The 22,550-nt window shown below is 40.9% G+C and overlaps 1 protein-coding gene across 8 annotated transcripts in view; it reads left to right on the top strand.

The window, feature by feature from the left end:
- Positions 1 to 22,550, top strand: part of NETO1 (neuropilin and tolloid like 1) — a 127,534-nt gene that overhangs the window by 60,598 nt on the left and 44,386 nt on the right. For 7 of the 8 annotated variants that reach the window (XR_006294021.1, XM_043559080.1, XM_043559079.1 and 4 more), the window contains exons 5-7: positions 6,527 to 6,568; positions 6,687 to 6,814; positions 17,193 to 17,421. Coding sequence is in view for 7 of the 8 variants with exons in the window: in XM_043559080.1 (XP_043415015.1) it covers positions 6,527 to 6,568; positions 6,687 to 6,814; positions 17,193 to 17,421 (399 nt within the window). In the remaining variant the exon portion in view is untranslated. Of the gene's footprint in view, positions 1 to 6,526; positions 6,569 to 6,686; positions 6,815 to 17,192; positions 17,422 to 22,550 lie in introns of those variants that run through there. The other variant, XM_043559083.1, reaches the window with a different exon arrangement.

Raw genomic sequence — 22,550 nt, 5'->3', positions numbered from 1 at the left:
CATAGGGCTTTGGCTCATACGGCTGTGTCATTCAATGCTCATTACAGTAGAAATTCAAGCTAATAGCATTTTAAATTTCTATTTATTAATTCACAGAAAAATTACACTAATAAACCTATTCTGTGTTATTTTAAAAGCATTTTAACAGCATCGATTGAAATTAAAATATTCATTAATAAATATTAAAATAATACTTAGAAGAATTACATTGCTTTACGTTTCTGGAATTCTGTTTAATGTGTGGCTTCTCAGAAGACAGCTGGATCTTCAACATCTGCTTGTTCATTAAATGTGTTGCGTTGCGTTCTTAGGGTTGAAGTATATGAAGAAAATTCAGTCTCACGAGATAATGTAGCTGAAAAAGAGAAGAGTGTTTTCAAAGACTTTTCAGGTAGATTCTACCTCAAACCTCAGAAAGTGACAGCTCCTTAAAGGTTAGTTGTAGTGAGGAATGTGAAACCGTATCAGTGATTTTTTTTTGTATTCTGTTACATTAATATCTGTCTTTTTTTACCCATGCCTGAGTTTTTAACATTTGACAGTTAGTGGATCACTGTTTTACAGATCTTCCAAATGTTGACCCAGTCCATTGTTGCACACCAAAAATTATCTTTGCACATTTAGTCAACAGTCACATTTGAAAATGCTTTAAGTATTGAGAAGCTGTCGGAAGCCCAGTGATGGATACGAGTTTCTTTGCTGGAAGCTTGAATTTTATCATTGGCAGCAAATATTATCAGTTGTTTTCCTTAAAGTCAACAGATTCACTATGTTCGTTCTGCAGAAAAGACAGGCCCTTAAAATTTTAGATTAAAAACAGTGGCAATTTTTAGTGCTTTGTCAAGGAGATTTTGAAATAAAACAGTTCTTTGCCCGCACAAAGGTGTAATGGTGAGTTATACAACGAATACGAATGGCTGTGGTTTGGTACCATTGTCTTGAATCCTGCTAAGGCATCAGAAGTTTTATTTACCATTGCGTTTGCAACGTCAATGCAAATGTCAACACAGATGTTCCAGCATCACTCAGAACATTCAAAAGTTTGCTAACAACTGGAATATTTCAGCACGATTTGTATTTGTTGGCAAGCAGCTACTTAGGAGGCCTTTGGTGATTGGTTCACGCTGACGCTGATGAATTCGAGCAAAAGCAGCGGCTCAACCATGTCTGAACATCTACTTGTTACCCAGAAGTAAAATTCTGTCGACAAGGTATTAACTCTTTCTTCTCGTGTAAGGCTAAAACTTTAAATCTCCAGGTGGTTGTGTGGTTAGAAAGCAGTAGAGTCTGCCGACTTCTTTCTTTCCTGACTATTCAGCCAGTAGATATTCAGCAGTGGTCGCTTTGCATTGCTTCCCGAGGCCCCTCATGTCTCGTGTGATTTGTCATGATTTCATTTATTATGTACAGCTTTCCCTTTTAATCTGGAGTAGACCTCTCCTCTTCATGAGTAAGATATTTCTTCGGAATATTAGTGTCATCCTTTTCTCCAGTTTTAGACGTAGACCATGGAATGGTGGTGGAGAAAGTCAGCCTCTCGGTCTCCTTCATCTCTGGCAAATGTCCCTCCTCACGGGAAGAAGAATATTACAAATATATTTCTTTTATTTCAGGGGAAATATTGAATTTCAGAATATTCATACATTTAGATACAGTTTTTAAAACTAGAAAAAAAAATTTAAATATTTTTACACATATACGTAATTCTAAAATAGGACAGAAAATGTCCTGAATTTTGGTTGTGCTTCCATATAAGTTCAAGACGTAATTCTAGATTTCTTTTTTTTTTTATTTTCGTTTAACGTTTATTTATTTTTGAGAGAGAGACAGAGCGTGAGTGGGGGAGGGGCAGAGAGAGAGGGAGACACAGAATCCGAAGCAGGCTCCAGGCTCTGACCTGTCAGCACAGAGCCCGACGTGGGGCTCAAACTCACGAACCGCGAGATCATGCCCTGAGCCGAAGTTGGACGCCCAACCGACTGAGCCACCAGGCGCCCCAAGATGTAATTCTAGATTTCAGTATAACAATGTATTGGACAAAAATCAGGTTGCAGAGATTACAGTAGGGAAAATTAAAGCTAGCCCAATAAAATCCTTGAGAATAAACGGGATTAATCTCTGAAAATGTACATCACTTATAGCCTAAACCCACTACCTTAGAGTGTTCTTGAAAACACAGGCAAATATTTTAGTAACCATAATAGTGATGATGTCATCACATATCATGTCTGGAAACTGCCATACATTCCCGAGAAACTGAGAATGTGGAACGGTAACATTTTAGCAGTAGTATGAACATAGTTTGACTTTTGCGGTAGAATAAAAAATCGAAAAGCTCAGTGATCTCAGGTAACTGAAGTTAATTCTTGCTTCGGTGGTCTAATCAGAGTCAAGGAAGAGGCAGTACAACACATCTTCTTCCAGGAGCTGAAGCTGGTACAATTCCTCACCTTCACTGGGTGGCTTTTGAGGTGGACCGTGGGAGACGGAAGAGGGATTTTTTTCCGGTAGTTTTTATGAGCTCAGCCTTCAAGTGAAGTTCAGCCACTTTGTCCACATTTCATTGGGCAGAACTTGGTTCCACCGCTACCCACAACTGCAAGGGAGGGTGGGGGGGAACGGAGTCAGCTGGGTGCCTAGAAAGAGATTTGGGTTTGGTTTAGTAGAGATTATTCTCTCAAATAGCACCTAATTTGATAATTTACTGTGAGACCCTCTGGGAAAGATGTAGTTATACGTGTAGTAAGTATGTCAACAGTATAAGAAAATCAACCTCATATTAAGTAACTATTTTTTTTATATATACACAAAGAAATACGTTAGATTCAACCATATTTATGGGGCACCCACCATGTTCAAGCAATGTTCTAGGTCTTGGAGAGAGAGAGAGGAACAACAGGTAAGAAGTCCCTCAGAGGGTGTGCTTTGTTATAGTCTGGTGGGAGGAGATGGCCAATAGAAAAGCAAACAAATAGAGGTGTCTGGGTAGCTTGTGGGTTAAGCGTCTGACGCTTGATTTACACTCAGGTCACCATCTCAAGGTTCGTGAGTTCAAGACCTGCCTCGGTCTCTACGCTAACAGCGCAGAGCCTGCTTGGGATTCTCTCTCTCTCTCTCTCTCTCTCTCTCTCTGCCCCTTCCCCACATGCTCTTTGCTCTCTTTCGAAATAAATTTTAAAAAGCTTAAAAAAAAAGAAAAGTAAATAGTAAAACAACAGTGGATTTTGATCAAAGAAGTGGTGAAGGGAGAAAAGAAAGTGAGAGGCAGGGCTACTTTGGAGAGGCTCATCCAGGAAGGATTTCCTGAGAAAACAACACTCCAGTCATGAGATGAAGAAGGAGAAAGATCCACCCACGGGGTGGTAGTTGGTGGGGGACAGTACAGGCAAGGAAGAGAGGCAGGTCACGTACTGGAGGAACAGGAAGTGTTGATGTGTCTTGAGAGGAGACAGCAAAGTCAAGAGCAGGCAGTGCATTGGGCCAGGGGGTCAGGGGCAAGGGCACATGGAGAATTACAGTCCTTTCAAAACAGCTGTGATTTTGTTCCATGGGCAATGGAATGTCAGGTGAGTATCACGATTTGATTTATGTTTTTCAAAGCTTATTCGGATTGCTTAGTGGAGAACGGATTTGGGGAGATCCTGGGTAGAAGATGGCTTTCCAAGTCTAGCTTCGTTGTGCTTCTGCATAATAATTTCTGTCATTGCCCCCAAACAACCTGGGACCAAAAAATCAATCTTCGTGTTCTTAAATTCAGTCTAGGCTGCTTTAAAAAATTATTGTGTTGTTTATTTTCTGTGTATTTTGCAGGTCATGGGGGCCATCTGTTATTGTCACTGTGAAATTACTGATGGCTAACTCGAATGAAAGCGCAGAAACGATTTTTTTCCTAAAGTTTTTTTTCTCCCCCCCCCATTTTTTTTTAACCATCAGCACTCTCACCATTAATACAAAGACAAAAATAAATTTTCAACTCCCAGAACTGGCATTTCTCTCAATGTTGCCCGACATGAGTTATAAAAATGACAAATGTTAGCCTTCAAACCAGAAAAATAGAATACCAACTACCCTTCCACAAGAATCACAAGAACAGCCACACAAGGCTGAAACATTGTAATCAATGATGACGATTATTAAGCATTATGCAAAATAGTAAAACCAATATAATGAATAATAAAGAATCTGGATAACTGAGGTGGGCAAGGTTGGTGTAAAAATAAGGAAAGATATTTGGTGTCTTCAATACCAAGAATACAGCTTAATGGTGACAACCAATCTGAGTAATTCTGTACAAAACATAGTTCTTTTATGGTACAAAGTAGATAATAAATATACATTTTTTTAAATTTTTTTTTAACGTTTATTTATTTTTGAGATAGAGAGAGACAGAGCATGAACGGGAGAGGGGCAGAGAGAGAGGGAGACACAGAATCGGAAACAGGCTCCAGGCTCCGAGCCATCAGCCCAGAGCCCGACGCGGGGCTCGAACCCACGGACCGCGAGATCGTGACCTGGCTGAAGTCGGACGCTTAACCGACTGCGCCACCCAGGCGCCCCATAAATATACATTTTTAAAGAATAACCAAATATCCATTAATTTAGATGAGGGAAAAAAATTACTTGGGGGTATCCTGATCCAAACTGACTAGATCATCGTCATTTCTGCTTCTTTCATAAAGATTGCAAATACTTCTTCTTCCCTCCTTCCTTCTCTCTTTTCCTTTTTCTTTCTTTTCTCCCTCCTTTCCTCCCTTCTGTCCTTCCCTTTCTCTTTCTTTCTTTTCTTTCTTCTAAAAGGTAAGAGGACTGTTTTCAAAATAATTATACAAAGGAATTTATATCTTGATTCAAAATGTTGGGGCGCCTGGGTGGCTCAGTCGGTTGGGCAGCCGACTTCGGCTCAGGTCATGATCTCGCAGTCTGTGAGTTCGAGCCCCGCGTCGGGCTCTGTGCCGAGAGCTCAGAGCCTGGAGCCTGTTTCAGATTCTGTGTCTCCCTCTCTCTGCCCCTCCCCCGTTCATGCTCTGTCTCTCTCTGTCTCAGAAATAAATAAATGTTAAAAAAAAATTTAAAAAAAAAACCCAAAATGTATTACCACATTATAATTCTGTTCTACGATAAACTATGTCTAAATAGTTGACATAACTAAATTGTAGCCTGGCTAATCCAGGCCGTTTAGTTTCAGCATATCAGTACACATTACTGTTTAACAAAACTAGGAAAAAAAACCGTAATGAAGATAAGTACGGTAATACAGTCAGCCTGAAGCCATGGGCCTCGTGTATCCAAGGATAGACACATACAAAGAAGTGCCCTTGGATACACACAGACATCTATGCACACACAGCCTTGATATCCAGAAATAATTGCCTCCTGAGAGTTGCTACCCTTTCATATTTCAGTCCTCGACTGTTGATGAGCAGTGTCTCCCAACATATTTCTAACTTTATAAGATTTTTAATTTATAGCCAATACCATAGTAGTAAAAAGAAATGAAATGTCAAAGTCACCTTTTAACTTGGAGACCATGTGTCTCCAAGAAAAATCATAGCCTTCATGCCTTTACCCATAAGTTAAGGAAAATCCAACTCAAAGTGACAGGTTATAAGGACGTACATTGTTGCAAAAAGCAAAAGGCCCAGAGAAGTGTGACTATGGAGTAGTTGAAGAGGGTGCACCAGGGAGATCCATAAGGACTCATGGTTCTCCATGGTTCCATTCTGCTCAGCCTTAAGAGTTAGCATCTTCTCACATTAGTGCCTGTCAACCTCATAAGCTGACCACCATGCATGACCCCAGCGGGTCCCCGTACAAACCAGACCATGAATGTGAGCCAGAAAACTAAATACACCCTGTTTCTTTTTGTTCTCGAAGAAACTTTCCTCAGAAGCTTTCCACTAGGCTCACCATTGTATTTCACTGGTTGCTTACTAACCTCAAAATCAATTTCAGGATATGGAATCAAGACCACCGTTCTTGGCCTATAACAAGTAGGCCGGTTCTGAGACTCGTGATAAATCAAGCTTCCCCCAAGTACATGAGCAGACAAGGACACATACCTGGTCCTGGGGACCTGGTGTGAGGGGAAAGGCAGGGAGAGAGCCGGGGTTGAGGAGGCACGGCAGACTACTGAGAAAAACTTGGGGAAATCAGACAAAATGACCGTATGTGTCAGCGATGGAAGTTTATTCAAAGCCTCACTTACCTATGGATACGTTTTGCAAAAACAACCAGTGTCCGATTGTGGAGTCCGAAGCGGTGAGCAGTATTTCCATTTGACGATTGCATGAAGAGTGGCCTTGGAAGGTCTTGAAAAGTGGCTTCTTGCGTATTGACGAAAAACCCTGTGGTAATAGTTCGGTTTTATAAATTAACATTTCGGTCTTAACATTACCATGCAGGCGTTTATTCGGCCACTTAATCTATTTCTTGGCAGATTCCTGAATAATGTAATGGTGTATTACTCAACATTGTTTTAAGTAATAAATGCAGAATAAGACTAATTATCTTTTTCTCAATTTTTAAGATCCTGACTTTAAGGACCTTGGCGTTTTGAAACCATTACCAGGTTGGTAACGTAGATATTCAATAATGTTCAGAGGTCTCTGTTTTCTGCTCTGAAATATACTTTTGGTTTATTATTCAAGCTCCATTTCTGTATGTTTGTTTGGCGTTTCGTTATTTAGCATGTGAGTTTGAGATGGGCGGCCCAGAAGGAATTGTGGAGTCTGTACAGATTATGAAGGAAGGCAAAGCTTCTGCCAGCGAGGCCGTGGATTGCAAGTGGTACATCCGGGCACCTCCACGATCCAAGGTCAGTCTTAAGGGGAAAACAGATTCGACAGTCAGCTTGGGAAGCGTCTGCAACATGCGCAGCCTTTAACCCACTGGACGCGCTTAGTAGGTTTCAGAGTGCAATCATAAGCTGTCATTTTTCTTTCGGTTTTGAAACGCAACCTGTCTTTCCCCATCCAAGGAAACTTTCGATGTCGTAAATAACATGGAGAGGGTGCTGAAGAGGGCATTTGATCACCTGCCCAAGAGGCTGTAATGTAACTGCCCCCCGCTGAAAAATGGATTGAAATGCTATCTGTAAGCTAAGATTCTAAGTATAATTACACATACGCTTTTACTGTCAGTATCTGCACTCTGTTCTTGTTTTAACCTAAAATCCTATCTTTGGAAGAAATTGCCCAAGATTTGTAAAATCACGTATCTCTGGCATATAAAATACCTTATGATAAGGCTGGGGGTCTGTGCCCAGGCAAAGAGACCAGCCAGGTCTTCACCTCCTCTTACCCTCCTTTCTCTCTCTCTCTTTTTTTTGAAAAATTTTTAATGTTTATTTATTTTTGAGAGAGAGACACACGGTCTGAGTGGGGAGGGGCAGAGAGAGGGAGACATAGAATCCGAAGCAGGCTCCAGTCTCCGAGCTGTCAGCACAAGAGCCTGATGCAGGGCTCAAACTCCTAGATCGCCGGATCATGACATGAGCCAAAGTTGGACACCCGACCAGCTGAGCCACCCAGGCACCCGTATCACGCTTCTTTCGATTGTCGTCATGAAAAAGTATTGCTGCGTTACCAGATGCTCCAATTTTTTCATAATGTGGCAGGAGTTGGAATTTTATGTAGGTTACCTTGAGTTTCAAATGCTGGCAATACTTTCTTAAAATTGTTAATGTATATGTTATGAAATTAAGTATATTAGAGGTCAGATTCAAACCCAGGCCACTCTTTTGGAAATACTTCTTTAGAACAACCATATTTATCCTACTATTAAGATATGAAGAAATACTGGGAATGATTTTGTGTCAGTCACTATCATAGGTGGAGACTGTCAATTATTTGCTTATCCTCCTCTCTTTATTGTTATTCCTCGGTTATATTGTTTCAACAAACCATTATTGATTTATTGGGTTTGTAGTTGACTATTTATTGAGCTTGAAACAGTTGGTTATTTCGTTAATAGATTTAGTGGCTCTGTAACATCTCGAGCACCACGCTGGAGAAATGAAAAAAGCATGTCGGCCACTGTCTTCATGCTTCCAGTTTAATTCTTAGACAAATATGTAACCAACTAATCCAAGGAATGAGACAGGCTTGTTGAGGTATTTATAAGGTGTAGTAGAGAGCGGGAGAAGCGTGTGTATACCTCGGAAGGTAAGTCACACGTGGAATCAAATTCCGCCAGGGTCCACTGAAGTTTAATGAAAAACAATATTGTATCAGGTAGACAAGGTGGGAGGGCTCTCTAGGTAGAGGGAATAACCATCAGGGTCATAGAATCATAGGACAGTGAGCTTTTTTTTAGGAATTGAGTCATTGAATGTGACCAAGTAGAACATGAGTATGGAGGTGGATGGTGAGTCTTTAAGTCAAAGGGCTCTGTAGGAACCGTAAAGAACTTGGATTCACCCCACTAGCATTAGTGATACACGCAAGAGTGTGAAGCAGGAAAATGGTGTGATCAGATTTGCATTCTGGAAAGGTAGGTTTTCCTTGTGAAGTAGCGACAGAAGACTGAACACTACAGGCAGAAGACTCAGTAGGAAGATGTGGCAGTGATCCCCACGGTGGTGATGATCTCCATGGTGGAGGTGATCCCCATGGTGGAGGTGATCCCTACGGTTGAGGTTGAACTCCACAGTGGAGGTGATCCCCACAGTTGAGGTGATCCCCATGGTGGAAGTGATCTCCACGGTGGAGGTGATCCCCATGGTTGATGTGATCCCCATGGTGGAGGTTGATCCCATGGTGGTGGTGATCCCCACGGTGGAGGTTGATCCCCACGGTGGAGGTAATCCCCATGGTGGAGGTTGATCCCCACGGTGGAGGTTGATCCCCACGGTAGAGGTGATCCTCACGGTGGAGGTTGATCCCCACGGTGGAGGTAATCCCCACGGTGGAGGTTGATCTCCACGGTTGAGGTGATCCCCACAGTGGAGGTGATGCCCACAGTGGAGGCTGGTTGTGACAGTAGACAGGTAAAGGGAATAGTCACGATAGAAAAAGGAGAATTTGGTGGCTGGCTATCCAGGATGAGGGGAAAATAGAGTGATCTTGAGGAAGCGTGTTGGCTTTCTTCACTTGACTTTCCCGTCAATGTGTCTCTGGGGTCTGCGTGCAGTGTGAACGTGCCAGCACCCTCTCCCCAGACTTCCAGTTACAGAGATTCAGAGCCGTGCTCCGCTTCCAGTCTTTCCACCAGCAGGTCTCTTTGCATTTGTACAAATCTTTGAAAACGTTTGTTGTATTATGAAGAAAGACACAGTGATCCCTCCTTAAAAAAAAAAAAAAAAAAAAAAAAAAAAAAAAAAAAAACCCAAGGCTGTTCGCAACATAAAAGGCAATCCCCTGCCTGGATTCTAAGGGAGCTAGATTGCTGTCTTACATAATCTGTGGGTTCACATGCAAATGCTATTCATTTTTCTTAAACTCTATGAATGAAAGATTAGAAAAAAAATTTTTTTCCAGCTGGAAACATTTGAGCCCCACCTCATTGTTGTTCCCGGCATCTTTGTCCCTGGAGTGTTAAAGAGAGGGTTTTTATGGGAGTGTAAACACACATCGTTTTTTTTTCCCCCGGCTGGTAAATAGGCTGTCTTTTGTACAATTCCAGAGTAACAATACCCAGTGTACCTGTCTGTTACAGAATTTGGCATTCTGTGACCCAAAGGGGAAGCCGCCTGCAGAGTTAGACAAAGATGACTCTATTGTGACAGGCTTTCTCTGTGAAATTAAAGGTGATAGGATAGGAAGTGGCTTTGAATAACCGTGGAGAAAAGCAAGAATATGACTGCCTATGTGGGCTTTCTGTTGTTGCAGAGTTCCTAGCAGCTTGTGAGACTAGACTGTCAAAGCACAAGTTAAACTTGAAGTGGCCCGTGGTGAATTTTTGAATGATAACTGGGGATTGAAACATAGTTGCACAATGCAGGTGCTAATAAATAGCTCACTGGGGTTCTACTAAAACGTATATCAAGTACTTACATTGCTTCTCAGACTTTTTGACAAATAGAAAATAGTAACACAGATGATCACCTTTAATTAGAAGGTGATTCATCCAGATGCCTTAGAATTTGGCATGCTAGAGCCAGAAAGAACATTGGAAATCAGCTACTGATTGGCTCATTTAAAGGTGAATAACCTAAGACAGGATAATGAAGTCTTACCCGGGGTTAAGAGTAGAATCCAGAGATGTCTCTCTGTAGATTCTAGAACAAGGATGGCCACAGGGTGTTATGGCTTCGTGTTCTGGATCCCGTACAGAAAAGAACCAACAGGGAAGAATGTTGGATGATCACAACAGGGTACCTATTTGAATGTTAATTCCGTGAAGGCTGGGCCTTCTTTAGATACTTAGTACCAAGCCAAATGACTGTCATTCAGTTAAAACTCAGAATAAAACAACAAACTGATGTGCATCTAGAAAAGTGGATGTGGTAGCCATCTTCAAGACATTTAAAGGACTGTCGTAGGACAGACGAACAGGCAGGTAAGGGTTAATCTGCAGTGTTTCAAGTATTACAATTTATTTGAATGCTCAAAGCTGGAAAAAGAATAGCTTTTGATTCAGTACAAACAGGGTTTCTGCTTTTGGTTTTAATAATGGAGCTGCCCCAAAATCAAATCCATAAGAAGAATCCAAATAAAGTTTAGCAGAAATTTTGTACAATAATGTTAAAGTCAGGTAATTTTTTGGCCCAGGTAACATTAAACTCCTTTCAAGATCAAAACGTGACGAGTCTCTGATAAGTGCCCAAATATTTGGTTTGTTAGTACAGAGCTAAGGCGAGATTTCCGTATCCTGACTCCCGGTCTGGTGTGATGTCACAAAACCACACTATTTGGGGGAAATTGTCAAATTTGTTAAGACAGGAAAAGAAATAAGTCAAACACTTATAAAAGTACAGCGGTGAAGATAATTAACTTAACAATTAAGGTGTTGGGACAATAAAACTCTAGCTTTTAGTAATCACCCATCATTTAAAACTTCACATTAGTGTTTAATGTGTTGTCACGTGACTCAAAAATGTTTTAAAGAAAATTAGCATTAAATAAACAGGAAAACTTGACAATTATAGTAAGTCAATATTTTATAGTGAAGTTGCTTTAAAGTTAATTATATGATGAACTTAATTGTAGGCAGAATCTTAGATACGACAACCGAGGATTTCCAGCCCCGTCGGTGGAACTGTGAATATAAAATATTACATACCTGATTATGTTAAACTACCTGGCAAAGGGGATTGTGCTGAAGCAATTAAGGCTACCACTCAGTTGGCTTGGGTTAATTAAAAGAGAGTTTATCCAAGTGAGCCTAATCTAATCACATGAGCCCTTTAAAAGCTGGATTTTCTCTGGCTGTCGGCAGAAGGGAAAGTCAGAGGAACTAAGAACGCTGTCTAAGAGCTAAAAGTGGTCCCTGGTAACTGGTCATCGAGAAAACAGGGACCTTGGTCCTAGAATGGCAAGCAGGTGGGTTTTCAGCCTCCTATGCCCTTAGCAGAGAACACAGGCCAGCCCACAATTACTTCTGCCCTACAGACTCAGAGATCCAAAACAGGTCTTGAGTAAAGTTGCTCTATTTCTGGTAACTTGTTATGGGGCAAGGAGAAAACTAACACGAGAGATGAAAGGTAGTAACTATCCTTGATTACAGTGATAAGATTTAGGGTTCTGAAGACTGAGTCTGACTTGATTATCTCCAAAAACGGAAACAAAATTGGGTAAACACAACGAAAACCACCCTTGGACCTGTTAGGACTCCACCCGGTTTTCGAGGGAAATCTCAGTTTCGCACTGTCAGATTTTGGAGACGGACTTTAAGTGCTTTGATACTCGCTCGTACATGCCAGAAAAATCGCCTTGATATTCGTATCAGGACTTGTAGGGTGTGTCTTTTCAACAATTCAGCAAAGCGTATGATGTTCTGATGTTCTCCTCCAAATACAGGGGATGCTGCTACATTCTGAATTCATGGGATGTCGTATCTAAAATGATAAGGCTGGCATGTCCGGCCACAAGTAAGACAGCAAGCTCAGAAGCCCCAGGCTACACACTTTTCCTTAAGAATGTGGCTTTCTTTATCAAAGTGGAAAGTAGTTCTGAAACCATGGACAGCGTTTCTCAGACCGTAGTGTATTTAAAGTGTATTTTCATGGAGAAAGCTGTTCTGGGAAGTCTTAAATAATTGCCCCAAACAGTGTTTGTGTTCTGCATATCCTTGTGACACGAGGGGAGGGACCAGGTTGAAAGGCTGGTATTAAATGTTTGTTTGTAAATATTATTCCTTAGTAAATTGTTAGCTAGAGTTATTTGCTTCAAGTGCACAAAAGGGATTCTGTTTCCCATATTAGTGTGATTTGGAAGCCAGATATTACTAGAAATTACTTATGTGCTCTGAACCCCCTCTGGTCCTGTTCAATAAATCACTTTGTCAGCTCAAACTCTTGGTGATTGATTAGAAAGAAGAATGCATCAAAATGATTCACTGAGAGGAGATGGTAATCTGACTATTTTACTGGGGTTATATATGATTCTGTTTATCATTTCCCCTTTTTCTCAGCAGAGAGACTAAAGAACTTTCTGTAGTTTTCTACCTTAAATAAAAACCGTGACATTCTTTCCCTCGGTGATCTTATGGCCCAAACCTTAGGCTGGCAAGATACCATTTAAGTCATAATATAAGGAAGGCTGTGAGATGATGTATCCTAGAGCTGGTGTGGAGAAGCATGATCGCTTTTCTGGCTAATGACATTGGCTTTTGCCCCAACAGCTCTGCCCCCAGTAAGGGTAATAACCGCTGGCATGTTTTACTTCTTTTCTTAAATGATTAAGAAAAATGAAGTTAAAAAATAATGGAATGCTCCAGAAGGGAATATATAAAAATCCAGTGACTAATTGTTCACTTCCTCCAGAAATAGTATTCTGTCTACTAAGAATGGCCTTTAAATAGAAAAAAGGGGCTTAGATTTCTGTCACTCCATTTCATGTAAGAATACACATCAGTCACCTCGCATGGAAAATGTGGAAACTCTCTAGAGCTGTAAAATGAGAAACTATGGGCTGAATATGCAAATTGCCTTTCGAACAAGAGCAGTGCTTTTCTGTAAACCAATCTTTTTAAGAAAATTTAAGACAGCCATTTATTTCAGAGGGACCCATTTGTTTTCTGTGACTCTCTGGATTTTATCTGGATTTGCCAGATAAAACTCTCCAGTTTTTATCTGGATTTGCCAACGTGTTTCCGAGCCCCTGTAGGAGAATGGAAAACAGTTTGGTTTTGCTTGCTCAGTTATTTATTTTATTGGTGTTTGCTTTCTTTAACTTTGTGACTTTCTTTCTGGGCTATAAGTCTGTGATAATTACAAAAAAAAAAATTATAGGAGTCTGTGCAGTGCAGTGAGAAGTAGCAAATGTCCAGCAGACCTGCGTTCAGTACCAACGACTTACCTAAGGGCCTGGGTCACTGTGAGAAAGTGACTTGGCTGTACCCCCCCACCCCCACCCCCTGATCTCGGCCTTTTCATTTTAAAATGGCTGCAGCAAGTGTATGTTGTTACTGAGAGATTTGAGTGAAATCATGCGTCAGCGCGATGTCATAGGTTATTGCCAGTACACGATGCAAATAATAAATTAGCAATTTAAGCCGGGCTTCTACATGCAGCGTCAGAAAGATACTCGAAATAGTTGTTCAGTTCTATTAGGCCACTGACTCATTCAACCTGGAAAGAGCAGGCTCTCAACTATCTGTCTTCCTTAAATTAGTCAAACGATTAATTCCTTCTTTCTGTGGGCATAGTGTTCGGTTTTTTATAGCTCTGGAAGGACACTGGAGGGAAGGGTTACTTTACAAGACACTCCAAAGGATCTTTTCACCTCCCCTACTCAGTATTTCCTCCTATCGGTAACTATGCATATTTACGATTCTAATTGCAAATGCTTTTGAGGGCCAATAGACTCGGTTGGGTTGACTGTACGGTACTTGAAGATTAAAATACGTATTTGGTTTTTTGTTGCATTTGGCAAGTTTATCACCCTATAAGAAAGAATGTCTAGATTTTACAGGTATTTATATTTTTATAGTGCTCTCAATTTGCTTCCTGTAGTCAGGATGGGGGGATGAAGTGCAGTGTAAAGAGCTGTAAAACAAGGAGTAGGTATTTTATTCCTATTGAAGGTTCCCACGTTGATTTACTTCTATCCCTTGAGCAGCTTTTTTGTCTCCTTCGCTCCAGCTTCATGGTCAAGGTCATCAGAAACACCCAACACCTTTTTATAAATCCACGTGGAAACTCATAAAACAAAGCAGTTAGGAAAACCCTGGAAGGTTTAACATTCCCAGGTATGCCTGGTTCAAGGAGACATTTTGGCGTTTCCCGGATGGCTTTCGGGAATGTAATCATTTGGTCGGGAGAAGTGAGTCCTAGATGGGTTACCTGAGTAACAGTTGACCTTCTGATAAAATAAAGTACAACGCCACCGGGAAGGAGGAACGTGCAAGGTTTTTTAGGACGTATGTATTATGTTTGTAGTCACGGCAATTAAAGTTAACATCAAAGTGTCTGGAAATTTTAGATTAGCTCGAACTGTGATGTTACAGACCGCCTGTGTATGTGAAAACCTCACCGAGCAAAGCATCGTAAAACTCGAGTGCCTTCCAGTGTTTCTCAATTTTTGTCCATTTCTCCCTATTTCTCTGTTGTTCTTCCTCAAATTTATAGGAGTATTTCCGGACTTGGGAACTCCCATTTTATGTTCAGTCAGTTCTCCCTAATGAGCCTGTAAAAAACTGTCTTGTGGTTTTCTGACAGTTCAGAGTTGTATTAAAAATACCTTGTTTGGGGAATTTTTGCGTATGATTTCCTACTGCAAAAAATAAAAGGCCAATTATTCTGTATAATTATTAGTTACAGCCCTTAAAACAGTCGGGTATACAGGGACGCAATCAATAGTTGCTGGGTACTGAAATAAGTGAAGTCAATGACAAAATAGAACTTTCCAGTCAGTCAGTCAGTCAGTCATTCACAGGCACATCCCCTCAGGAACTTTGATGGAGTGCCTCGTATATACAACACATGGATCGACACTTTGAATACAAAAACGTACACCTCTGCCCCAGCTTTTTGGGAGCACGTGGTTTAGTGACACTAAAGTTTCATAGAACCGGTAACTAAAGCTTATAATACATTCAGAATAATATTTTATCATAGAGGATGTAGAGAATAATTCTACCATGGCTAGAGAGTGGGGGCACTTGAATATTCGGCACCGGTGTGTAAAAAAATATCAGGAAGAGGTTGGTAGGCAGAAAATAGGGATGGTCATTTTTGTGTAACTAATGTCATAGGCATAAAGGATGGCATTTTGTAAAGTAAGTGTGAAATATTCAGACAGAAGAAGAAGAATTTGCCCGTTCATGATTTTTAAGCTTTTTTAAAAAAAATTATAATTATTTGGAAGTCAGTTAAAGATTGTAGTAGGATTGTTAACTTTGTTTCTTAGAAATATAACTTTGGGGGCACCTGGATGGCTCAGTAGGTTGAGCGTCCGACTTCGTTTGGGGTAATGATCTCGCATTCTGTGAGTTCGAGCCCCGCATCGGGCTCTGTGCTGACAGCTCAGAGCCTGGAGCCCGCTTCGGATTCTGTGTCTCCCTCTCTCTCTGCCCCGCCCCCACTCATGCTCAGTCTCTCTCTCTCTCTCTGTTAAAAATAAATAAACATTAAAAAAAAAGAAATAAATAGAACTTTGACTGGGCCGGACTGTGGGAATGAACTGGAAAGTAAGAACCTAGGACATATCCAGGGCCAGCAGGAGACTGCTGAAATATCATAGACCTGTCAGAGATGGAAAACAACCATTCTGAAGGTGAAATTAATAAAGTTCAGTACCCCATTCAGTAAGAACATTGAGGACAAAAGAGAAATTTCTTTTAATTTGAAACATTGAAACTTTTAAATTTAGGGCAGACATACTGAATCTGAGAAAGTTTTGTTTTATGGGATTCAGAGTTTATGAAGAAATGAGCAAAATGAATATAGAGATGGAAGCGATTGATTTGTAGGTGAACGCGTGTCTTTGGTTTACATCCATACCGCATTAATGACAGAAGGGTATAGAAGAGGAACTCTCCCATACATAGCCTTGCGTGTTAGAAAACACTTAGTCACTTAGTAAGTATTTGTGAGGATGCCTTCTGTATTTCAGAACTATTCCAGATATCCCTGTCACAGAGCACAGATTGTTTTTTTTTTTTCTTTATATCACTTTTTTTGCTGAGACATTACGTCCTGGTGTCATGGTTTCATTGACACATATTTTCAACACTGAGCCTCACTCTTTTGTTCACTGTTGTGTCCCCAGGGCCCTTAACAGTGTCTGGGACAAAGTCAAAGGCCAGGGTGTAGGTAATGCCAAACTGATGGCGTGCATGGACAGATGACTTCTTTTCAAACTTATCTGTAGCTAAATTAACTGCTTATGATTTTTTAATGTCCATCGGAACAGAGTCAAATAATATCTGTTGATCATAAAACAGCATCATCGGCAGCAGCGTTCTATTGTGGAAGGGTCAGAGCCTTGGGAGTTAGAGAGACCCCGTCTGATCTCCAGTTTATACCCGCGGAGTCTTAGTTTCATCATCTGAATAGGACGATAAAACTTTGTAGAGTAGTTGGGAGTATTTAAAAATAATCTACGGTGTAGGTTGCATGGGACATTGTTACCCATTAAATGTTAATTTAATTTTTATTTATGCGGACTTAATTAAATGGCTTTGGCTCTATGTTGTGGTGAGAATAATCATAGATTAGCACCCTTTCTTTAAATTTTTTTAACATGCTCTACTTGAAAAATGAAGCAATGTGGTTATGGGAAGGGATTTAAACAAAGTGAAATCAGAGACTATCTTTCGACACCATTTCTGTTTCCTTTACTATTAATTCAAACAAGTTATTATCCTACATGTATGTCCATGAAGAAAGGGAAATAACACTTGAAAAAAATACTAAGCACGGTTTGATGTTAGTTGTACATCTTTATTTCCTGCTATCCCCAGGAGAAAAATCCTGAGACTGAGTATAATCAAGACTGCCTTGTGAGACTAGAGAGAGAGGCTGGTACTCACTGAACTACTTGCGTGTTTCGATCTGCGGAAATGACCGCGGCTTTGTTGTTACTTCACAGATCTACCTACGTTTCTTGGACTACGAGATGCAGAATTCCAATGAATGCAAAAGGAACTTTGTGGCCGTGTATGATGGGAGCAGTTCCGTGGGGGACCTCAAGGCTAAGTTCTGCAGCACCGTGGCCAATGACGTCATGCTCCGCACAGGTCTTGGGGTCATCCGCATGTGGGCCGATGAGGGCAGTCGAAACAGCAGATTTCAGATGCTGTTCACATCCTTCCAAGAACGTAAGATTCTCTGCACTTGACTGTTTGTCTTTCACATATGTCATATGATGCAAGTCTCGTAAGCCGCTAATGGTGTTTTGTCCATGCAGCGTGAGCACAGTGGGGTGCGTTGTAACAAGGTGTTAATAACCCTGAGATTCCCTTTCCTTCATTCTGATCCAGCGACGGGAGAGAGTTACCTATTACATTCGGCTTCCTTGTTTTAGCATACGCATGATAGCCTTGGTTAAGACAGTTCCCGCGTCGACTGGGAAATGAGGATTTTGTTTGTCTCTGGTTTAGCTCTTACGAAGCGTCTGGAACTTCAGCAGCTTCTGATGAAGTTTGAGTTTAAGTCTTAAAAACCTGCATAAAAATATTTGGTAGGTTCTCTTTAGTAAGCTTCTCTTGCAATTCCATTTATTGCAAATAGGTCTGAGACGACCGAGTTCCCATTAAAGTAAGCAAAGAGAGAGAATTGCTTGGGAGGAGAGTAAACAGAAAAAGTTTCAGAAAATATTTAAAATGGCACCACGGGTGATATCCAGAGTTATGTGCAAACCGCAGCAATTTTAGAAAATTATGTTCTAACAAATAATGAGTCACATTAATAGATATATTTGGAATGTTCTTCAGAAACCCTGAATAATTCATGTTTAATAAATTTATACAAATGAAAAAAAAATAATCCTGAAAAATTCCGCTTTAGGAAATCAGCAGCCTGTATTTTGAAACTATATATTTATAAATAGAAAAAAATAGTTTTGAAATCGCCAGAATTTCTCAGTGATTGGCACAGCATCCAATATTTTTTCAATTCATAAATATGAAATATATTAGACAATTCTTTCATGTAGTGGATAGGTTTGTTTTTAAATTCCTGTCTGATTACCCAGCTGGAGAATTCTGGGACCCTGGAAGTGGCAAACGTCTCAGTCTTTGTCAATCTTGATTCCACCGTGGAGTGCATTATCTTTCCTGGGATTACTGCAGATTGAAACAGCATGTTGCTCTCGTGTCCTCATTTCAACAGTTGATCAAAATGTTAGAGGTAGTGCATTTTTATGTCAGGAAGATATTGGGCCAAAAAAAAAAATCTCGTCATTTTCTTGGTTAGAGTGGGAAGAAATTCAGACTACAAGGTCAGCCCATTTGGTGTCCTTGCTGATTACCCCACTGTCACCAATAGGTTTTGCCTTTGGTGGGAGGGGGGGTTAAAGGTACTTATTTGATATTCTTATCAATCTTGGGTGATAATATGTTGAAAACTCGTATTTCATTTAAAAGATACACATAAGGAAGGGCTAGCTAATATGTTAGATAATATAATCAATTTTTTTTAAAAGATCACAAAAATCTATTTTTATCAACAGGATACCGTAAAATGCAATGGGGATAAAAATGAAAAAATACATCCTTAGGTTTCAAATATCAACTAAAACAACGATAGTATAGAAGAGCCCTTCCTCCTAGGACTTCCTAAAGTTTTATTTCATTCAAACACAGTATGAGCTAAAGCTTGTTTTTTTGTTTGTTTTTTTTAACAATTGGCAAAAAATATCTTTTGCAGTATTAGCTTCTATGAAGGAAAGGTAGGTAAACAACTCAAAGAAGGTAGGCTCTTGGGGAGCCTCACTGGTCAAACTGTAGATTGCAGCACCTATTCTGTTGTGGGTATTGTTAATAAGGAAGATCATCCATGGGAAGTGGCTGGCCAGGATGCAGAAGCAACTAGAATCATGAGACAAAGTCAAAGGAAGAGCGGCATAGTTTATCTGAGAGATTTTGTTGTTGTTTTGTTCTAAATGTCGTCACTACCTGAGACTTACGCTGGTGATACGGATTGATGTCTGGAAGGTGAGATTTGTTTGTTAAATTGTAGGGAAACGTTGGAGCGATACTTAGGAAAAACGTGTAGCTCACAGGATGTGTGGTATTCCCAAACTGAATGGATTCCTGTAGAGGGTACAGGCTCTGGCTAGGTGGCAGTCAGTCTGCAAATGGGTCACCAGGTGGTGTGAATGGTGTAGGGGAATGTCTGAGTTTTGTAGGGAACAAACTGGTAAACTTCACTGATCCCGTTCAACTCTAACACTGATTGAGTTCCATGAGTCTTTAGGATCCTGCTGGTACAAGAAATGGTGCATTATGTCATACTGTGCAGATGCCATTGGAAGTATTTCTATTTGAGCTGAAAGAAAGAGTTTTCATGCAGGTATGTAAACCATCTCTAGAAGTCCTTCAAGCGGGTGGACCTTTCAAGGTTGAATCCAGAAAAAACATGGCATCCGTCCTCCATAGGAGGAAAGCACCCCAATTTTTATGTTCCTGCACAGTGGACGGCTTATCACGGTCACGTCAGTGACAGGTGGTACAGTAGCATTCTCTGTGTTTAGCTCATAAAGTTTACACTGGCTTTGATTAGAACAAATTTATCGTCCATGTCATGTTTCCTCTGTAGCTTTTTGATATTTTGCATTGTATTGCTTTATTTTTGGGGCTGAAACTGGTTGGACTTCAACCATGACATGCCAAGGATCAAAGGCATTGTGTGATGACGTGTGTGGGTATGGACCAAGCCTTTCTGTATCAAAGTCAAAGTATTCCAGATAAGAGATGAAAATTTCAAAACAACAAGAAATGAACTTCGATCAGTGCTAATACTTCGGTGATGCTACTGAGTGGCTTAGGTCATTTTAAGGACTTTAATGAGGAAATAAAGGAGCTCTATTTGTGGCGTTTCAAGTTCCCCAAATGGTATTGTTCTAGTCCATATTGGTGGCTAAGAAAGTATTTTGCATTGCCTTTTTGTTTTCTTGATGATGATAGGTATAACATTTATGTAGCATATATATCATATATGTAAACATAGTTTATATGTAATATACTCTCTTATTTATATTATGTAATCCATATATAATATTAATAATATACATGCCTCTAATCTTACTCCATACACATCCACACACATATGGAGTGAAAACTATTGGTGTGAAATCAACGACCAGCTTTGTCTTACTCAAATAATAAGAAACCACTTTGACATTTTTCTTGGTTCTTAGCATTTATTAGGCAGTATGCCCAGTGCAGCGTTGAGAAGTGCTTACAGCACATTCAACAATATTCTAATATATGTCAAAAGGTCTCATGTTGGGACCATACGATGTAGTTTTTTGAGTAGAGTTGACACCCAATGTTCCATTAGTTTCAGGTGGACAACTTAGTGATTTGACAAGTTTGTCCGTGATGCTATGCTCACCACAAGTGTAGGTCCCCTCTGCCCTACTACAGCACTGTCACAATATCAATGACTCTGTTCCTTATGTTCTGCCTTTTAGTCCTGTGACTTACTCAGTCCATAACTGAAAACCTGCATCTCCCCCCCTTCTTCTCCCATTTTGTCAATCCCCCCAACCCATCCCCTCTGGCGACTGTCAGTTCATTCTCTGTACGTATAGGTCTGATTCTGGTTTTTGTTTGTTATATTTTTAGATGTTAAAGGAGAGCTCAGGGACTGTCTCTTCTAATCCCAAACATTTTGTGAATTCAGACAGAATAAGAAAAGATCCAGGGAAGGTAACTGACTTTCCCTGCGCACCCAAAACTCCATGCTTAGTATTGAACAGTCCCGTGGCAAGGATCGGAGACCTGATTCTGAAGCTCATAAGTTCTCTTGTGGATGACTCTGTCACTTGTAAGGAATGGACAGAGCTCCCATTTTCTAAAGATGATGAATGATAAAGATGACGATAACAATAGGGGACACTTCTACATCAGTCATATAGCTCAGGCATGTCAACACTGGTTTATGTGCTTTTCAACCTGAATTTTGATGCCTCTGTCCTATCTGCTGTGCCTTCTGTCTACATGTTGCACAAACATGCTATAATCCTACAGTACTCCACTTTCCTATGCCCTAGACTCAAGTAAAATTATAACCAGGGACTTCTGCTCTGGAACATACTAAGCTAGAGACTAATGGATGCTAAACTGGTGCTGATTTGTTACACATCAATGGGAAACCACTGCAGGTTTTGGTACCGAAAGTGAGGTGTCGCCCTAACAAATGTCTAAAATGTGGAAGCGGCACGGGATCAGGCAGTGGTCATAGGTTGGTCGCATTTTGAGGAGCATGCCAGAAAAGGCCTGCATTGCGTTAGATGGGCAGAATAAATGTGGACTCCGAGGGCTGCTGGGGAGGGCTGGGATGGAACCGGGGGAAGGAAATCGTTGTTTTGCCGTGGCGGAAAGCTCAGAGAAATTGTCCTGCAGGACCTGCTGAGGGACCAACACTGGCTACGTGACTAAGTAAATTACTGCAGAGAGTGTTGAAGGCATAGCCTGGCATCTCTTGCTGCTTGCACTAGCTTGCGAGAGGGAAGAAGCAAATCGAGGGGAGAACCCATGAGCAAAAAGCAATCAGGACCCGAAGGTTTTGAAAACTGCCAGCCTCTCCAGGTGGCAGAGATGTTAAAAGTCAGAAGTGACTGCCAAACGCATGGCAGGGGATGAGGCTGAATGTGTGACCGGATAGCCTCTGCTAAATCACCAGAGACAGCAGAAGAGCACAGTGTCGGTAACAGAAGAGCCCTTTCCGGAGGTTGGAGGTGTGCCTCACAGATCTTCCAGACTGGAGGGCATCCAGGAGGACTAGGGCGCTGACCCTCAGCCACCTCAGCAGGACCCATGGGGAGAGACAGGATTGCATCAGAGACTTTGGGTGAGCATCTGTCTGAGAGCAAAACCCAGTGAATTTCAAGTCAGGGCCACGGGCTTCTTGAGAAGACCACTTCAGCAGAAACTCTTTTGGTTTGGGCTGAAAGAGGCAGAGTACCGATGAAGAGACATCGTCAGAACCCCCAAGTTCTTGTGGCATGGAGCCATCAGATAAAAGTGCCCAACTGCAAACGTATGTCACCATTCATAGAAAGGAAGAGTGACAGCACAGCACCACGAGCCTGGAGGGTGAAGCCCACAGCGACAGAGGGTTTTTCCTAGAAATGGAAACATAGTACCAAGAAATCCAGCATTTGCCCTGCTGGACTTCAAAACTATCATGGATCAGAGACTCCCATTTACTCTCCATTCTCCCTATTTCCAACCAGACTCTCTATACCCATGATGCTGTGCCTCTCCCACCATTGTGTGAT

This window comes from Prionailurus bengalensis, chromosome D3, assembly GCF_016509475.1.
Source record: "Prionailurus bengalensis isolate Pbe53 chromosome D3, Fcat_Pben_1.1_paternal_pri, whole genome shotgun sequence".
In the NCBI taxonomy this organism is placed as follows: Eukaryota; Metazoa; Chordata; class Mammalia; order Carnivora; family Felidae; genus Prionailurus; species Prionailurus bengalensis.
Note: the sequence above shows the minus strand (reverse complement) of the source record. Positions and strands in the feature narration are given on the sequence as shown.